Below are 19,380 nucleotides of genomic sequence, written 5' to 3'. Positions count from 1 at the left end.
GTTCTTTTATGGAAAATTCACTTGGATACACACCTCATAGTTCTCCAGACATGTCCAAATGTGCCTTACTTCTAGGGCAGATGTTGCTAAGTCACATGGTGGGGAATCCTTACATACTGGGTTTATCGTGCCTTAGAAAACTCATTACTAAATCCTGGAGTGCATTTGACTTAAAGAGTGCTTAAAGAGTGATTAAAAGGTATTTATTATATAATTTATTTTGAGATATCTGGTTGCTTTATTAGGTTTCATAATTGTCAATTAAATATTATTTTAAGTGTCTCAACTTTGAGATAATAATTCCAAAATGAAAGCAAATAATATTCAAATAAATTTATCTTTTATGTTTTAGAATGTGCTACTCTTCATAATATGATAAAAGGGCTACAACAGACCATTGAATATCAACATAATTTGAAAGGTAAGTTAGAAAAAAAAGTAAAATCTAAAAAAATAAGATATATTTAAGCACCTTTAAGAATAGAGAGTTTTCATAAACAAAACGAAAAGACAACCCTCAGAATGGGAGGAAATATTTGCAAATGAAGCAACTGACAAAGGATTAATCTCCAAAATTTACAAGCAGCTCGTGCAGCTCAATATCAAAAAAATAAACAACCCAATCCAAAAATGGGCAGAAGACCTAAAAAGACATTTCTCCAAAGAAGATATACAGATTGCCAACAAACACATGAAAGAATGCTCAACATCACTAATCATTAGAGAAATGCAAATCAAAACTACGAGGTATCACCTCACACATGATCAGAGTGGCCATCATCAAAATATCTACAAACAATAAATGCTGGAGAGGGTGTGGAGAAAAGGGAACACTCTTGCACTGTTGGTGGGAATGTAAATTGATACAGCCACTATGGAGAACAGTATGGAGGTTCCTTAAAAAACTAAAAACAGAACTACCATACGACCCAGCAATCCCACTACTGGGCATATACCCTGAGAAAACCATAAATCAAAAAGAGTCTTGGGGGGGTTCCCTGATGGCACAGTGGTTGGGAGTCCGCCTGCCGATGCAGGGGACGCGGGTTCGTGCCCCAGTCCAGGAAGATCCCACATGCCACAGAGCGGCTGGGCCCGTGAGCCATGGCCGCTGAGCCTGCGCATCCGGAGCCTGTGCTCCGCAACGGGAGAAGCCACAGTAGTGAGAGGCCCACATACCGCAAAAAAATAAAAATAACATCATTATCTACATGGAAAATCTAAAATATTCAACAAAAAAAAAACCTTCTAGAACTAAGTGATTACAGCAAGGTTGAGCTATACAAGATTAATATACAAAGGTCAATTGTTTTCCTATATACTAGCAATGAACAAGTGGAATTTGAAATTTAAAACACAGTATTGATCTACGCGTGGAACAACTCCTACGGAGCACCTACTGAACGCTGGCAGAAGATCTCAGACCTCCCAAAAGGCAAGGAACCCCCCACGTACCTGGTTAGGGCAAAAGAAAAAACTAAACAGAGACAAAAGGATAGGGACGGGTCCTGCACCAGCGGGAGAGAGCTGTGAAGGAGGAAGTGTCCACACACTAGGAAGCCCCTTCGCGGGTAGAGACTTCGGAAGGCGGAGTGGGGGAGCTTGGGAGCCGCGGAGGAGAGCACAGCAACAGGGGTGCGGAGGGCAAAGCGGACAGATTCCAGCGCAGAGGATCGGGCCGACCGGAACTCACCAGCCGAGAGGCTTGTCTGCTCGCCCGCCGGGGCGGGCGGGACTGGGAGCTGAGGCTCCGGCTTTTGTCGGAGCGCCGGGAGAGGACTGAGGTTGGCTGCGTGGGCACAGCCTGCGGGGCGTTGGTGCGCCGCGGCTGGCCGGGAGAGAGTCGGGGGGGCGGGTCTGGACCTGCCGAAAGGCGAGAGACTTTTGCGTCCCTCTTTGTTTCCTGGTGCACGAGGGGAGGGGATTGGGAGCGCTGCTTGGGAGGGCTCCGGGGACGGGCGCGAGCCGCGGCTGGGGGTGCGGAGCCCAGAGACGGACATGGGACGCTAGGGCCGCTGCTGCCGCCGCCAGGGGGCCTGTGTGCGAGCGCAGGTCGCTGGCCACGCGCCCTTCCAGGGAGCCTGTGCAGCCCGCCACTGCCGGGGTCCCGGGATCCGGGGACGGCTCCCCCGGGGGAGCGCACGGCGCGCCTCGGGCTGCAGCGTCACGCCGGCCTCTGCCGCTGCAGGCCCGCCCCACACTCCGTGACCCTCCCTACCCCCCGGCCTGAGTGAGCCAGAGCCTCCGAATCAGCGGCTCCTTTAACCCCGTCCTGTCTGAGCAAAGAACAGACGCCCTCCGGCGACCTACACGCACAGGCGGGGCCAAATCCAAAGCTGAGCCCCTGGGAGCTGTGAGAACAAAGAAGAGAAAGGGAAATCTCTCCCAGCAGCCTCAGAAGCAGCGGATTAAAGCTCCACAATCAACTTGATATACCCTGCATCTGTGGAATACCTGAATAGTCAACGAATCATCCCAAATTAAGGAGCCCTGTGGATGAAAGGCTCTTGGTGCTGCAGCCAGGAGTCAGTGCTGGGCCTCTGAGGTGGGAGAGCCAACTTCAGGACACTCGTCCACAAGAGGCCTCCCAGCTGCACATAATATCAAACAGCAAAAATCTCCGAGAGATCTCCATCTCAACGCCAGCACCCAGCTTCACTCAACGACCAGCAAGCTACAGTGCTGGACATCCTATGCCAAACAACTAGCAAGACAGGAACACAACCCCACCCATTAGCAGAGAGGCTGCCCAAAATCATAATAAGTCTACAGACACCCCAAAACACACCACCAGACGTGGACCTGCCCACCAGAAAGACAAGATCCAGCCTCATACACCAGAACACAGGCACTAGTACCCTCCACCAGGAAGCCGACACAACCCACTGAACCAACCTTAGCCACTGGGGACAGACACAAAAAACAACAGGAACTACGAACCTTCAGCCTGCAAAAAAGGAGACCACAAACACAGTAAGATAAGCAAAATGAAAAGACAGAAAAACACACAGCAGATGAAGGAGCAAGATAAAAACCCACCAGACCTAACAAATGAAGAGGAAATAGGCAGTCTATCAGAAAAAGAATTCAGAATAATGATAGTAAGGTTGATCCGAAATCTTGGAGATAGAATGGACAATAGAATGGACAAAATGCAAGAATCAGTTAACAAGGACCTAGAAGAACTAAAGATGAAACAAGCAACAATGAACAACACAATAAATGAAATTAAAAGTACTCTAGATGGGATCAATAGCAGAATAACTGAGGCAGAAGAACGGATAAGTGACCTGGAAGATAAAATAGTGGAAATAACTACTGCAGAGCAGAATAAAGAAAAAAGAATGAAAAGAACTGAGGACAGTCTCAGAGACCTCTGGGACAACATTAAACGCACCAACATTCGAATTATAGGGGTTCCAGAAGAAGAAGAGGAAAAGAAAGGGACTGAGAAAATATTTGAAGAGATTATAGTTGAAAACTTCCCTAATATGGGAAAGGAAATAGTTAATCAAATCCAGGAAGCACAGAGAGTCCCATACAGGATAAATCCAAGGAGAAATACGCCAAGACACATATTAATCAAACTGTCAAAAATTAAATACAAAGAAAGCATATTAAAAGCAGCAAGGGAAAAACAATAAATAACACACAAGGGAATCCCCATAAGGTTAACAGCTGATCTTTCAGCAGAAACTCTGCAAGCCAGAAGGGAGTGGCAGGACATATTGAAAGTGTTGAAGGAGAAAAACCTGCAACCAAGATTACTCTACCCAGCAAGGATCTCATTCAGATTTGATGGAGAAATTAAAACCTTTACAGACAAGCAAAAGCTGAGAGAGTTCAGCACCACCAAACCAGCTCTACAACAACTGCTAAAGGAACTTCTCTAGGCAAGAAACACAAAAGGAGGAAAAGACCTACAATAACAAACCCAAAACAATTAAGAAAATGGGAATGGGAACACACATATCGATAATTACCTTAAATGTAAATGGACTAAATGCTCCCACCAAAAGACACAGATTGGCTGAATGGATACAAAAACAAGACCCATATATTTGCTGTCTACAAGAGACCCACTTCAGACCTAGAGACACATACAGACTGAAAGTAAGGGGATGGAAAAAGGTATTTCATGCAAATGGAAACCAAAAGAAAGCTGGAGTAGCAATTCTCATATAAGTTTTATATATATATATATATATATATATATATATATATATATATATATGTAGTTTGCTTGAGTGCAGTGTTTTTTGTTTTCTGTACTGAATTCATTAGCATGGGTCGGTATAAAATTTAGCATAGGTCAATATGTAATTTGTAAACTAATAAGGTCTTAAAAGTGAGGAATTAAGTCTTTTAAATTTAATTATTTATTGTAAAGAGCAGAATAGCATACATAAACAGGTGCCTAAGGAAAACTTGTATTCTAATATGGAACTCTCATGAACACCTTTTTTTTTTTTTCTTCTAACGGTATGATAGTAGGCCATTTGATTATTTTTATGGCTTTAACTTTACAACAATGAAATATTCGTAAATTTTAAAAAGTATTTTTCTTTATTTGATGCGGGTGGGATACTGGAGAAATGAAAGGTCAAACACCTATTGAGGAATCCATACTTGTCTATATATTGTGTACTTTTATTTCAAGAACTGATTTAAAATTCCTAAAAGGATGCTATAATAAGTTATTATGCCATTTTACAGACTGAATTAAGTGAATTTCAGGGAGGTATGAAACTTGCCTAAGGCTATCCAGCTACCAAGCGGTAGAAGTGAGAATTAAATCCAGGTATACCTATCAAAAAAAAAAAAAACAAAAAAACAAACAAAAAAAAAACATTATGCTATATATATGGAATCTAAAAAAAAAAAAAAAGTGGACATGAAGAACCTAGGGGCAAGACGGGAATAAAGACACAGACCTACTAGAGCATGGACTTGAGGATACAGGGAGGCGGAAGGGTAAGCTGGGAGAAAGTGAGAGAGTGGCATGGACATATATACACTACCAAATATAAAATAGATAGCTAGTGGGAAGCAGCCGCATAAAACAGAGAGATCAGCTTGGTGCTTTGTGACCACCTAGAGGGGTGGGATAGGGAGGGTGGGAGGGAGGGAGACGCAAGAGGGAAGAGATATGGGGATATATGTATATGTATAACTGATTCACTTTGTTATAAAGCAGAAACTAACACACCATTGTAAATCAATTATACTCCAATAAAGATGTTAAAAAAAAAAGAAAAAAAAAAAAGTGTTTCATCTTCAAGGAATTCATGGAAATGACTCTGACAAGTACAGGTTTCTGGTAACTGACTATACTGCTGAACTGAATGAATAAGCATTTTCAGAACTCTACTGGAAATCTGATGAACTCATAAAAGTGCTAACAAAAGATCAAGATGAAAAAAGATTAATTACATGGGACTGAGTGGACTGATGAGGATGATTATAATTTTTGTGACTTTCTGTTTGAATAGAAAAAAATATCCCACAAGGACTCAGAGGAATAAAATATAGAAATCAATTTTCACTGCAAAGTAAAGGAGCTGTTACAGTGGAGGATTACTGGACTGAATGTCAATATTATGACATAGTATGAGTGTGTCTCATGTTTGGTAATTGCAATCATTGTTGCTTTTGTTGTTGTCATCCATTTACAATGCTTGGTGTCAGTTTATCTCTTGTAAAAGTAAAATACAGTGTGTGTGTGAAAAAAAAAGAAATTAGAAAACCACAAGAAAACAATCCTAGTGTTATAAAAATTAATGAATTAAAGATAAAAGAAAAAAAAAAAAAAAAAACACAGTATTTGGGGCTTCCCTGGTGGTGCAGTGGTTAAGAATCCGCCTGCCAGTGCAGGGGACATGGGTTCAAGCCCTGGTCTGGAAAGATCCCACATACCACGGAGCAACTAAGCCCATGCACTGCAACTACTGAGCCTGTGCTCTAGAGGCTCTGAGCCACAACTACTGAAACCTGCGCACCTAGAGTCCATGCTCTGCAACAAGAGAAGCCACCGCAATGAGAAGCCCGCACACCACAACAAAGAGCAGCCCCCGCTCGCCGCAACTAGAGAAAGCCCACACACAGCAACGAAGACCCAACACAGCCAAAAATAAATAAATAAATTGTTTTAAATTAAAAATTAAAAATAAAACACAATACTATTTACATTAGCACCTCCCAAAATGAAATACTTAGGTATAAATCTAACAAAATATGTATAAGATATATATAAGAAAAACTACAAAACTTTGATACAGTAAGTCAAAGGAGAACTAAATGAAGAGAAAGTCCATGTTCATGGAAAGGAAGATTCAATATTGTCGAGATGTCAGTTCTTTCCAACTTGTTCTATAGATTCAAAGTGATCCCAATCAATATCCCAGCAAGTTACTTTGTGAATATGACAGAGTATGGATAATACAGAACTTGGAATTATTGTCATCCAGGTCTAATGTCTCATTCAGTCCTGTCACTGATCCCAGTTGGGCACTGAACTCAAGTCCTGACCTCTATCTCATACTGATTCCCAGTTCCAGTCCTGGCTCCAATCCTACTTCTGGCCTAATTTTAGCTCTGAACACCTTTAATATCTGGCTCAGGTAGAGATCCTGACTCTATTTTGAACTCTCACCACGCACTATACCAGGATTGGCTCTTTCCTGATCTAAGTATATCTGATTTTCCTAAAAACACCTAGAGGTTAACAAGAGTGAATACAGAAAACTGTGAAGCACCACTCCTTCTCCATCATCCTTCATCAAGAGAAACATTTTGGTTATATACAAAAAAAGTCAATTATGATAGGTGTGAAACAGTAGGACAAATTAAAGATGCAAAACTACATTTTAATTAATTTCATTTTTTCTTATTTAAGTTTTACATGGAAAGGCATTATATAAATACAACTGTGGTTCTTAATAATGTTGCTGAAAGCTAAAACCTCCCTTTCTTTCTAGCTTAGGATATCACTCATCTTCTCTTTTGACAGTAGTTTTGTTTCCCTCACCCATTCTGCAATACAAACTATACTAATCCTCAAATACAGATCAATCCAACCATACACTGTATTACTTACATTGCTACAGCTACTGAAGGCTATTGGTGAAAAATCATACACTGCAGACTACTGAAGGCTATTGGTGAAAAATCATACACTGCAGACTCCTTTTAATTTTTGAGTCCCAGTATCACTTATACCCTTAATTTATCTTGGCTTTTTAAATTTTCATCCTTTAAGCCCCCAACTTCAAATGTTTCTTTCTCTTTCAACCTACTTTACTTTCTATATCACAGAAAAAAATGAAAGCTGTCAGGTATAAACTACCTCATTTCCTGTCATCTACCACCCCTGCTTCCCACTGCACTTCCTCCAATGTATTCATACACAGGCATATCCTTCCTTCCTTCCTCATTAGCTTAGGAAAAAGAAAATCCTTCTTCTTATCCAAAGTTTATTTCTCTGCATGGGTTTAACTTTCATCTCTCTTCACCTCTCTCTTCTGGGATATTGCATCTTCAGTTGTCTCTTCTTTTCTCTCTTTCATTTCCCTCTTTCTATTGGCCATTCTTCTCAGCACTTAAACAACTCAGATCTCTCCCACCTTTTCAACAAACAAGACAAAGTTTTCTTGACTTTGGGTTTATTCCCTCCAATTACCCTCACTCTTTCCTTTTACAATCCAATCTCAAGGGAATAGTCTGCACTCACTCTCTCCATTTCCTTACCTTCACCTAGTCTTCAACTTAGAACAATTGAACATCTCCCAAAGTTTTCAGATTCAAAGTTCTTTCATTTTATCTTTTTACTGCATTTATTGCCATTGATTATAACCCCCTTAAACTCTCTTTTCTTAGTAACACCCTCACCTGCGTCTCTGGACACTTCTTCTTAGTCTTCTTTATAGGATAGTCTTCCTTTGGCCACCTCTAAATGTTTCTCAGCCTACAAGAAATATTCTTCTGGATACCTCAAGCATTTCAAATTTGGTGTGGTAAAGATCTAGATTCATCACTTCACTCGTAAAAATCTTCCTCTTTTAATTTTTCCCAAACCAATGAACAGTTTTCAACCACTCAAATCAGAAAACTAGAAGGCAAACATTCCCTTTTCTCTTTTGCCTCTGCTATCCAATCGGTCACTAAGTCTCCTGTTAATTCTATCATCTAAATAGTTATCTTTATTTTCCTTTTGTCTCCTACTGCCAGTGACCTAATTTAGGCTCCTGTTATTTCTTACTTGATCACTTGTTACTGATATCCATTCCTCTGGGGTCAACCCCCACCCCCATTCATCCTCTGCACTGCCGGATAATCTTTTTAACATGTAACTAATCATTTCACTTCACTGCTCAAAATTCTTTCATGATTCTGTAACCTATAAAATAAAATTCGAAGTTATTCATATAGAATATGTCTACCTCCTATTAGGCTACATCTCCAACCTATTTAACACATTCTCCTTAAAATTTACATTCCAACAATACTGTATTTGAATTGTAATTTTCCCAAATGTGCTATATTCACTCAAGCCCAAAGTCTTCTGTGCAGTTTTCTGTATCTGGAACACATTCCTCCAACTTATCATTTAAGTCTCAGCTCAAGTGGTTCCTCTTCTACAAATCCTTTCCTGACTTCAAGCTGACCTAAGCTTTTCTTCCACAGCTCCCCGCCATATTTCAGACACACTGCCATTACAGAGCAATTATCATAGCATATCATAACTGTTTACACATCTGTCTCACCACTAGGCTGTAAGTTCTTTGAGGAGAAATAATTTTTTTGTTTCAACATTCCCAATGTCATGCACAGAGCCTGGTGTGTAGTTGATGCTGTATGCATGTGTTGAATACATACGTGAATGGAAACTTGAAATGTTAAACATATTCCCATATTAATTTAAAAGTTCTATATATTAGGATATTCACTGATGTTTTTTACACAGGTGAAAATGAACAACTAAAAAGAAATGCTGATCTTATGAAAGAAAAGTTAAAAACTCATGAACAGGTGAGTTTGTGTGTCTTCATATTCAATCAGATCCCTGTGGAGCATTGTCTTTCCAAATTAGAAAAAATAAAGTAGTTTTTTTCATTAATAAAGACAGCCAAGGGCTTCCCTGGTGGCGCAGTCGTTGAGAGTCTGCCTGCCGATGCAGGGGACTCGGGTTCTTGCCCCGGTCTGGGAAGATCCCACATGCCGTGGAGCAGCTGGGCCCATGGGCTGTGGCCACTGAGCCTGCGCGTCCGGAGCCTGTGCTTTGCAACGGGAGAGGCCACAACAGTGAGAGGCCCGCGTACCGCCAAAAAAAAAAAAAGACAGCCAAAATTTTTAGAGTAAATATATATGGGAGTGCCAGACTTTTTACTATAGAATATACTCAATTAGCACTTTAAAACATTTTTATAATAAAGTGAATGTGTTCAATATTTATGATTTGAGTAATTTATTGCAATTTTATTGTACCGTCTAAATGAAGACAGCATTTTATGTGGATCACCAATTAATTTTCTCCCAAGGGCCAACATACCCTCTGCTATGTTTTCTTCTCTCCTATAAGAGCAGTGCCATGATGGCAATTATAGAACATAAAACACAGTACCTAGAACATAAAAGGTCCTCAGTAAATGTAAGCTCCCACCCCTCTGCCCTGTGGGAAGTTTATTATGCTAATTTTTTCTCATCTTCTAAGAGCCAACATGTCAAACTCTGGCAGACCTAAGATTTCCAAAACTCAACTTGGATCTGTATCCAGCTTAGAACTTCAACTTGAAGGATCATCTCTATTTCAATCTGGTTCTTCACTTGAGGAGCCTTTGAAGAAATACAGGCTAATTCTGTAACCCTTCCAGGGCTTCTGGGTAATACTCAGGAGTAATGAATGGCATCTGACTGTGCTCTTGGAAAATTTAGCTTCTCATCACCAATTTTGAAATAATTTAAATATCTCTGGGTTATATCCCATCCTTTATTTTTCCTTTCCTCTGTTTCCTTTATTTTTCCATCATTTTCATATCTTGCCTCTAGAGTTCAACAATAAATGTGAAGTCAGGGTGTAACTGGGACAGAGTGAAAGGAGGAAAATTTTTGCCTCTTTTCTCTTCTAAAATGTCATCATAGAATACTGCTTTATCTAGAATACTATGAATTTTCAGAGGGATGGGAATTACAGAGAAAAATGCCATGATCCAAGATTCTGAACTTATTAATCGCTGTCCAAAGCAAACTAAAGATCACCTCAATCCAATGAAAATTCTCTAGTACAAAACCTCCAGGCACATCCAAAACATATGGAGAACCACTCCCTAGAAACAAACTTAGGAGTTACTTAACGGCCATATTTATGGAATATGTTAAGAATTATTAAGTTTTATAAGAACAAAAATATAACCAGAAGCTGTCCCTTGGAATTTAAAGTTCCCAGAAAGCAAATGAAAAGAAGGCAACTAAGAATAACTTGTTGGAACTTTGTCCTCTTAAAAAGAAGAAAGGATTGGACTCCTTGGGGCTGGCACAGGCTAAACTAGGGGAGAAGAACCTAATTAGATACAGCCTGGCCCCAGCCCAGACATTTAGGATAGGCTTATGCCTCAAGGGTGCAGTGAAAATCCTGGGTCTTACCAAATTAATGGGAACATTTCAGGTGGCAAAGTCAATGGGGAAAAGATACATAGATTTGTCTCTTGTGGTTTCCCAGGGCAGCAACTGCTTAATGCAACCATCTGAGTCAGGAGAAGTTTATGAAAGGCACTCTATAGTTGCCCATGTAGAAATCTAGATACAAACATAGGAAAAATAGCAGTTTATGAGAGTCACCCCTTTAGTCACCTGCCCAGCTTTAATCAAAGGCAATGGTTGGATATGTTCAGCCATTCCTCCAAGTTGCCTGGCAAAAAAACATAGCCCAAGTAGGACTCCTGACTATATCCCCTTGAATTTTTGATAATCTAGAGGAGCTATTCACTGGGTCTAGGCTAAGAACCTCTGACTTAATTCTTATTTGCCCTCTCATTCATTCAAAAAATATATATCAAGGGATATACACTAGGAGTTACGAATACAACAGTGAGTAAAAACAAAGTCCCTGCTTTTATGGTGTTTAGAGATTTTTCTGGGCCTCTTGCCTTGATCGTTGTCTCTTTCTCACTATCCCACCTCACTTTTATTCTTCCTGCTTTCCTTTTCTCCTGCCTGTAAGTGGTTTCTCTATGTAGAAACATACCTCTGGAAAAATTGTAAATTTTATCTTTGGAGGATTTCTCTCTCAACACCTCTCTCAATGCCACTCTCCGTATTAGCATAATAAATAACTTCTATGCTTCAGCAACCTAAGAAACTAACCTCAGGAGGCTGTTGAGCACTTCTCAAACCCCAAATTCATCCTTCTTTAGCCTCCCCATAAAAGTAACCCTTACCATAGGTAATGCTTAACCTCCTTCTGGGAATTAGGAATGTTTATATAATTTTCAGAAACAGAAATTCAGCCCACATTCAAAGGGATTCATCCTACATTAGGGTAAGCGCACAGACCATCAAACAGTGCCTAAAGTTGGCTTTAAAATATAGCTTTGGCGCTTTTTTGACATATTTTAATGCTGTCATGGCATTTATTCATACAATTAAACAAAATATTTTGAGCATCTATGATATGCTCTGAATATAGTGATGAGAATTCAGAGGCAAAGATAAAAAAATCATTGTCTCTAGGGCTTTCCTGGTGGCGCAGTGGTTGAGAGTCCGCCTGCCGATGCAGGGGACACGAGTTCGTGCCCCAGTCTGGGAAGATCCCACATGCGCGGAGAGGCTGGGCCCGTGAGCCATGGCCGCTGAGCCTGCGCGTCCGGAGGCTGTGCTCCGCAACGGGAGAGGCCACAACAGTGAGAGGCCCGCGTACCGAAAAAAAAAAAGGGGGGGGGGGCTTCCCTGGTGGGGCTGTGGTTGAGAGTCTGCCTGCCGATGCAGGGCACACGGGTTCGAGCCCTGATCTGGGAAGATCCCACATGCCGCGGAGCAACTAAGCCCGTGCGCCACAACTACTGAGCCTGCATGTCTGGAGCCTGTGCACCGCAACAAGAGAGGCCGCGATAGTGAGAGGCCCACGCACCGCGATGAAGAGTGGCCCCCGCCTGCCACAACTAGAGAAAGCCCTCGCACAGAAACGAAGACCCAACACAGCCATAAATAAATAAATTTTTTTAAAAAATCATTGTCTCTAGATGGTCTCTATCTACTTGGACCAGAAATTGGTCCTTCTCAAAGCTGAGCATTCAAACAATGAACAATATCTTTCCCCTCTAGATATGATTATATACCAAAAATTAATATAAACTGAAAATTTCATCTTTCTAATTAATCAAAAGTTGTCTACACATACTCAAATTGAAGGATGAATGTATATTTTAATCTTTAGGAATATAAGAATAGTATTGCCAAACTTATGAGTGAAATGAAAATCAAAGAGGAGGGACATAAGACAGAAATAACAAAACTTTATCAAGATATGCAGAAAAAAGGTAAGTTTTAAAATTTACTGAATTCTAAGATACCATAAAACAATTTACACAGATATATAAACTTTTTTCAGTAATTGCCAGTATTCTGAATAAACATTGCCTTGACACATTTGAATTTAGTTTTTGTTCCTTTATATATATTTATGTGATATAAATTATAACACTTAGAAATTGGACTCATGGAGTTTGCACTTAACATTATTTAATGTGAAATAGTTAATATCATTGTAAAATTAATATAAAATGTATAGTTAACTTTGATATTTATATACTCAGCATATTGAATATAATTTCACTAATGAAATATTCTTCCTTCAGCAAAGTCTCATGAAATTATGTTGAGAGTTAACTGGTTTCATAAAGGTATTAAAAACTTTCTTAATGAGCCTAGATGCACACCGTATGCAAAAATTAACTTGGAATGTATGATAAGTCTGAATGTAAACCTACATCTATAAGACAAGTAGAAGAAAGCATAGAAGATAATCTTTGTGACCCTGAGTTAGCCACAATTTCTTAGAAAGAAACAAAAAGTACAAAAAATAAAGAAAAAAAGTTCTAAATTGAACTTCTTCAAAACTATTAACTTCTGTCCTTCAACACTGTTAAGAAAATGAAAAGACAGGCCACAGACAGGGAGATAATACTTACAAATGCATAGCTGATAAAGGATTTATGTCCAAAATCTATGAAGAACTCTTACAACTCAATAAGAAGTGAAACAACCCAGTAAGGAAATGGGCAAAATATTTGGACACTTCCCCAGAGAAATACGGATGAAAAGTAAGCACATGAAAACACACTCAACATAATTGGTTAGTAGGGAAATGCAAATTAAAACCACAATGAGATACCACATTGCACCTCTTAGAACTGCTAAAATCTTCTATAAAACTATCAATACCAAGTGTTGGTGAGGATGTGGAGCTATTGGAGCCCTCATACATTACTAGTGGGACTACAAAATTATAGTCACTTTAGAGAAGAGTTTTGCAGTTTCTTTGGGTTCTCTGAGAAGCAGATGCCTAGACAGAATTAGACATTCAAGAGGTTTGTTAAGGCAAACATTTGTGAGGGTAGATAGGGAGGGAACTGGGGGAGACGGGGTTAGCTGTGGGTTTATGATACAGGTCTAACCTCTGTGAAGAAGAGAAGAAAGGAAGGTGTGTTGGGCAGAAGTCTTAGACTGTGACACACTTATAAGAAAGTTTCAGCAAACTTGGGCCAAATTTGCCCATCAACCAAGTTCAGCAACTCTCAGGAACAAGTCTGCCTTAGTGTCCCTGCCAAGTTCAGTCACTGGCTAGGAGCAGCTCTTGGGAATCATGAGCTCAGCATAAACATGGTCATGAAGACAATGAGCCAATTATGTTCCCTGAAGCTGGAGATCTGAAAGATGCATTTTCATGGCCACAACTGTCCCCTCCTTATACTACACATACCTACTTCTCCATAGGAGTTCAGGTAGCAGGTTCTCCATGGTTCTTGTGGATGTTTCTTCCTCAGGAGAAACCTACAAGAGGGATTGTTGAAATGTTCTTCCTCCTAGGGACCTAACCGTGTCTTTTCAGCCAGCGGGTTCTAGACCAAAAACGTGGTTCAGACTGGGGAACCGAGCAAAGGATAATAATTTTTAACTGGGGCATGTACCCTCAGCCTCCTGTTCCTCCATTTGGATTCTTTTGTACTAGGTGTTAAGCAGCTTGGCTGCTCATCTATTACCTAACTCTACAGCTGTCGAAAATCACGCCCCTCTGGCCGCTCTCTGACCTTCCTGCTCATTATGATAATTGTGGCCTCCTGGGTTTTGGCAGTTAAGCACCATCATCTGGCTTCTACAGCTTGGTGGGGGAGGGGGGACACCATCCGCATAGATATTAATGAGCCCAACTTTATACCCACCTCTTCTGTCAGCCCAAGCTTGCAGATGAGAGCAACCATTGAACTTCTTGGTGGTGCTGGGTTTTCTCTCACCAGCACATTCCTTGTGGTCTTGGTTAATAGTGTGTCTTCTGGGCCCTCCTAAGGAACATGATCTTTTGCTGAGTTATCTTGCCTCACGTAACATATCCACTCAAGCATGCCAACTTTCGAGAGCCTCCTTATGCCTTTCTCTACTATCTGCCAGGGCATCTCAGGTATTCCCACTTCACTCAGCTTTGGCCAGGGCTTTCCCTAGAGGTCTAAGGCTACTCTAACAGAGTTTGTCGCATATCCTAGGTCCTTGCTAGGGTATTATGTCCCCTGTCCCTAAAGAGTATGTATCTTCAAGTCAATGAATTCTTGCTTACCTAGTCTTACTTTCAGTCTTCTTCTATCCAGCACCCTCAAAGTCCGTTCTCAAGGGTATTCACATGGCTCTTTCCAATACAACCTAGCTAATTCTTGAGGCTCTCTGGGGTATAATCACTTTCCCCCCTTATCAGCCCCAGCACTCCCCCAACCAGGTTATACTGCGCTTTAACCCTAGTTATTGGCCTAGCAGCCAAAAGAGGAGGGAAGGGCATCTTCTGAGAGGAGCCTCTGCAGCATCTTTCATCAGCTAGGTTAGTGCTAGTTCTTAACAGGAAAAAGTAGGTCTGCAATTTCCGAGCATTTAGGGGAGTTGTCACAGCCAGCTTCCTCACAGGTGTTTATCCAGATGTTCCTGTCCTATTTTTCAGGATCTTAGGTGTTCCCAACTAGGACCCTGATTTAGCATAGCAGACCTGTTTTGGCTGAACATTTCAGCATCTCTGGAGTTCTGCAACTTTAATGATTAGATTTTCTGTTGCTCAGCTCTACCTGCTCTTCCACTAGAGTTGGTGAGAGTCTGTTTGTAAGCTACCAAAGAGTCCCTCTGGCTCTCACACCTATTCTTTTTGTTTTGTTTTCCTTTTTTTTTTTTTTGAGTTTTATTTTTTTTATACAGCAGGTTCTTATTAGTTACCTATTTTATACATATTAGTGTATATATGTCAATCCCAATCTCCCAATTCATCCCACGACCACCATCCCCCCGCCTTGGTGTCCATACGTTTGTTCTTTACATGTGTCTCTATTTCTGCCTTGCAAACCCATTCATCTGTACCATTTTTCTAGATTCCACATATATGCATTAATATACGATATTTGTTTTTCTCTTTCTTTTTTTCTTTTTTTTTTTTGCGGTACACGGGCCTCTCACTGTTGTGGCCTCTCCCGTTGCGGAGCACAGGCTCTGGACGTGCAGGCTCAGCGGCCATGGCTCACGGGCCCAGCCGCTCTGCGGCATGTGGGATCTTCCCGGACCGGGGCACGAACTCGTGTCCCCTGCATCGGCAGGCAGACTCTCAACCACTGTGCCACCAGAGAAGCCCTGTTTTTCTCTTTCTGACTTACTTTACTCTTTACTCTAGACAGTCTCTAGGTCCATCCACGTCTCTGCAAATGCCCCAATTTCATTCCTTTTTATGACTGAGTAATATACCATTGTATATATGTACCACATCTTCTCTATCCATTTGTCCGTCAGTGGGCATTTAGGTTGCTTCCATGACCTGGCTATTGTAAATAGTGCTGCAATGAACACTGGGGTGCATGTGTCTTTTTGAATTATGGTTTTCTCTGGGTATATGCCCAGTAGTGGGATTGCTGGGTCATATGGTAGTTCTATTTTAGTGTTTTAGGACCCTCTATACTGTTCTCCATAGTGGCTGTATCAATTTACATTCCCACCAACAGTGCAAGAGGGTTCACTTTTCTCCACACCCTCTCCAGCATTTATTGTTTGTAGATTTTCTGATGATGCTCATTCTAACCAGTGTGAGGTGACAGCTCATTGTAGTTATGATTTGCATTTCTCTAATAATTAGCCACACCTATTCTTTAAATCGTTAAATTCTTGTTAACAGCTGTTTCTCATTATCCCTCAGTAGGATGTCAATTTAATTTAGCAGTAACTCTCCAACTCTACTGTCTTTGTGGGCATCGTTTCCCTCTATCTTTCAAATGCCTGAACTATTACCTGCAAGGCATTCACCTCCACCAGGACATTTCCCCCAGATTACTTCTGGTAAAATCTTCAGCAATCAGACCCCCGTTGTGTACTAGGAACTACCAGTACTCCATATACCACTAATGATGGCTTCCTCGTTTCTTACAAAGCAGTAAGTGCCCCATCATACCTGTTTTCTTGTGCTAGCTCAGGTCCTCCAAGGAGCCGACAAGATGGGAGTAGACAGTCAAAGAAATTTATTGGACAAAATGCTTATGAAGGGAAATGGTGAGGGAGCCAGAAAAAGCTGATGTAGTTCTAGAGTCATCCTGTAATTTGAGGCCTTCTATAACTAGGAACCCAGGATGTGTCCCTCTTTAACCATTAAATCTCCTATTTATTCTCTAGGCATTTAGAGAGTATTACTCTCTAGATATTTAAGAGTACAAATTATTCATTCAAAAGCATTCAATGGGCAACCTTTGCGTCGCAAGCATTTTTCAGGGGCTTGTTAAAAATATATAAAAGCTACCCTGCATGTAAACAGTTTCTAAAATACATGTTTTTATTAATAAATTCCACTTTCTTGTAGATTGTTTAAAATTCAAAAAAAATCTTTTAAGATTTTTGAAATGTTAAGATGAATTTATGTTTTTATGCAGTTGAATTAAGTGAAGAAAAGAATAAAGAACTGATAGAGAAAAAGGAGGTGGAAATCTCAGAGTTAAATGCAAAGTTAAGAAATCAAGAAAAGGAAAAACAAAGTGAAATAATCAAACTACAGCTAGAGGTAAGTGTTTAAGGCTCTGCTAGATTTGAGGATGCATCCCTTAGTCTAGGCCATACTTTGGTTATTTGTCATCAGAGTGAGATAAATTTCAGGATTAGAAACAACCCTGTGAGAGGGCTTCACACATGCTCATTCTTCATCCATCACATGCAATGCTTAAACCTGGTACAGTACAACTGTTAGCTACACTGCCTTTCAGCACTTGGCCTCAGGGTGGGACTCTTCAGTCATTCAAAAGGTCCTGGTTTCCAGAGAGGGTATTTTCCTCTGACAGCAGAGACAGATAACTCATATTACCTGCATTTTACAGCTGAGTCTATGCAGCCTTTCTAGGACTACCATTCCAGCTGTGGGGAGAGTGTTTCTAATCCTAAACATTACTCTCTCCTCAGCAGAAATTGTGGAACCCTGGTGAACTAACTGGAAATTTCTTTTTCTTTATTTAAAATAAAAAGAGACTAATTTGTTCCCAATAAATATGTAGAAATATAGAGGCAGACAAACCAGATTTTTTTAAAGGGACTTTAAATAGGGCATCTCAAAGGCTGAGGTTCCGGTTCTTGGGTCAAAAGCCTTCTCAGTTGGTTGTTTAATTAGATGTCAGAATCTCAAAGACATTGATATTTTGACAATATATTTGCCCTTTACATTTTTGTCTAGATCCTTCTAATCTCCCTTTCCATCATTCTTCCCTCAGCTTGACTCCCACTTTACCTTACGTTGTTAGAATTCACCTACTTAGTTAAGATAACCTAGTTTTCATGTTCTTTAAAGTTTGGTATCCTGAGGTGCTTGGTGAGATACAGTGTTGAAGATTCTATAATTATTGAGCAAAAGGGGACTGATGTTGACTTTCGAGGCTCTTTGATGCTGTTCCTGCCTTCTGGTCAAGTGTACCCACAAACCACAGTGAGGGATGGATGGCCATCTGATATAAAATAGACTGTGTTTCAAGATTGGCCATCAACTTCTAATCCACTGATTGGGAATGTGCATTTTGTTTGCCATCCTGGCCCTGTCACTGGCTAGCCCAAGTTTGTTGTTTGATATACAGAACTCTTTGCTATTTATCTTCATTATAACTATAATCCATTTCTCTCCCCAAACCAGAACACAATCTCAGAGTTTATTCTTAGTTCACAGTGAGGCTACATTAAATTCAACCTGAAGGAAAAATTATAATGGAAGATTTTGCAAAAAATATGACTGTAACAATGGCCCATGAGAATTTTTTTTAACCCAATTCACTTTAATGCCAAACCAGCAAGAGTTCAAACTAAATCAATAAAATCATATCCAAATTCTACTATTTAGCCTCAAAGTTTCTGCAGAAGGGTATATGTTTTTCTCCCATGACTGTTGATTATACTACATATTCTTTACAAAGTACACTCACAGTAACATGAAAATATTTTTATGTATCTTTAAGTTAACTAGATTCTCAACCCTAATTAACTAGATTCTTAATCCTCCATGATAGAATCAACTGATGTCTTGAGAAAAAAATGATGCTGACCCCACCCCAGAATTTCTAAGGTAGTGTCCAGGTATTTGGTTCTTTAAAAAATCTCCCCAGGTAATTTTAAAATGCAGCCAGGGTTAATCTTGTTTGGGTATTCCTTGTTCTTTCTTAAAGACTTTTCTATCTTCTGTTATACAGTGAATACACTTGAATTACAGATTATATGTCTAAGGATACAATGGATTATACTTATATTTATAGAAACATTTGTTTCTAATTGTTTAACTAAAATGTTCTCAACTTTCTTTTTAAACTTGATTCAGTTTGATGCCAAACTAGCAAGAGTTCAAACTAAATCAAAATCATATCCAGATTCTACTGTTTTGCCACACAGTATCTACAGAAGGGTATGTGAGTTTTTCTTGCACAGCTGTTGCTTAAAAAAATTAATTCTCTTAGTGTGTTTTCATAAAGGTTATATTTACTAACAACATACTTAACAGTTCTCCTTAAAATATATCACACAATAAAGATACTAGATTTTTAATAATCTTTATAAGTCTCTTTCAATTTAAACTAGTAAATCTTAGTAGTAAATTAAAACATTAGAGAAGTCCTCTGACTCTTTGGACCATCTAAGGAA

At 40.0% G+C, this 19,380-nt stretch overlaps 1 protein-coding gene across 1 annotated transcript in view; it reads left to right on the top strand.

The window, feature by feature from the left end:
• The window catches only part of CCDC152 (coiled-coil domain containing 152), a 28,449-nt gene that overhangs the window by 8,544 nt on the left and 525 nt on the right, over positions 1-19,380 (top strand). The window contains exons 3-7 of the mRNA XM_027101184.1: positions 353-421; positions 8,963-9,027; positions 12,428-12,530; positions 17,148-17,275; positions 19,061-19,144. Coding sequence (XP_026956985.1) covers positions 353-421; positions 8,963-9,027; positions 12,428-12,530; positions 17,148-17,275; positions 19,061-19,144 — 449 coding nt within the window. The remainder of the gene's footprint in view (positions 1-352; positions 422-8,962; positions 9,028-12,427; positions 12,531-17,147; positions 17,276-19,060; positions 19,145-19,380) is intronic.

This window comes from Aethalodelphis obliquidens, unplaced genomic scaffold (genome assembly GCF_003676395.1).
Source record: "Aethalodelphis obliquidens isolate GAN/ISIS:26980383/991018 unplaced genomic scaffold, ASM367639v1 scaffold4, whole genome shotgun sequence".
NCBI lineage: Eukaryota > Metazoa > Chordata > Mammalia > Artiodactyla > Delphinidae > Aethalodelphis > Aethalodelphis obliquidens.
The sequence above is the reverse complement of the archived record's forward strand: the minus strand, read 5'-3'. Positions and strand labels throughout refer to the sequence as shown.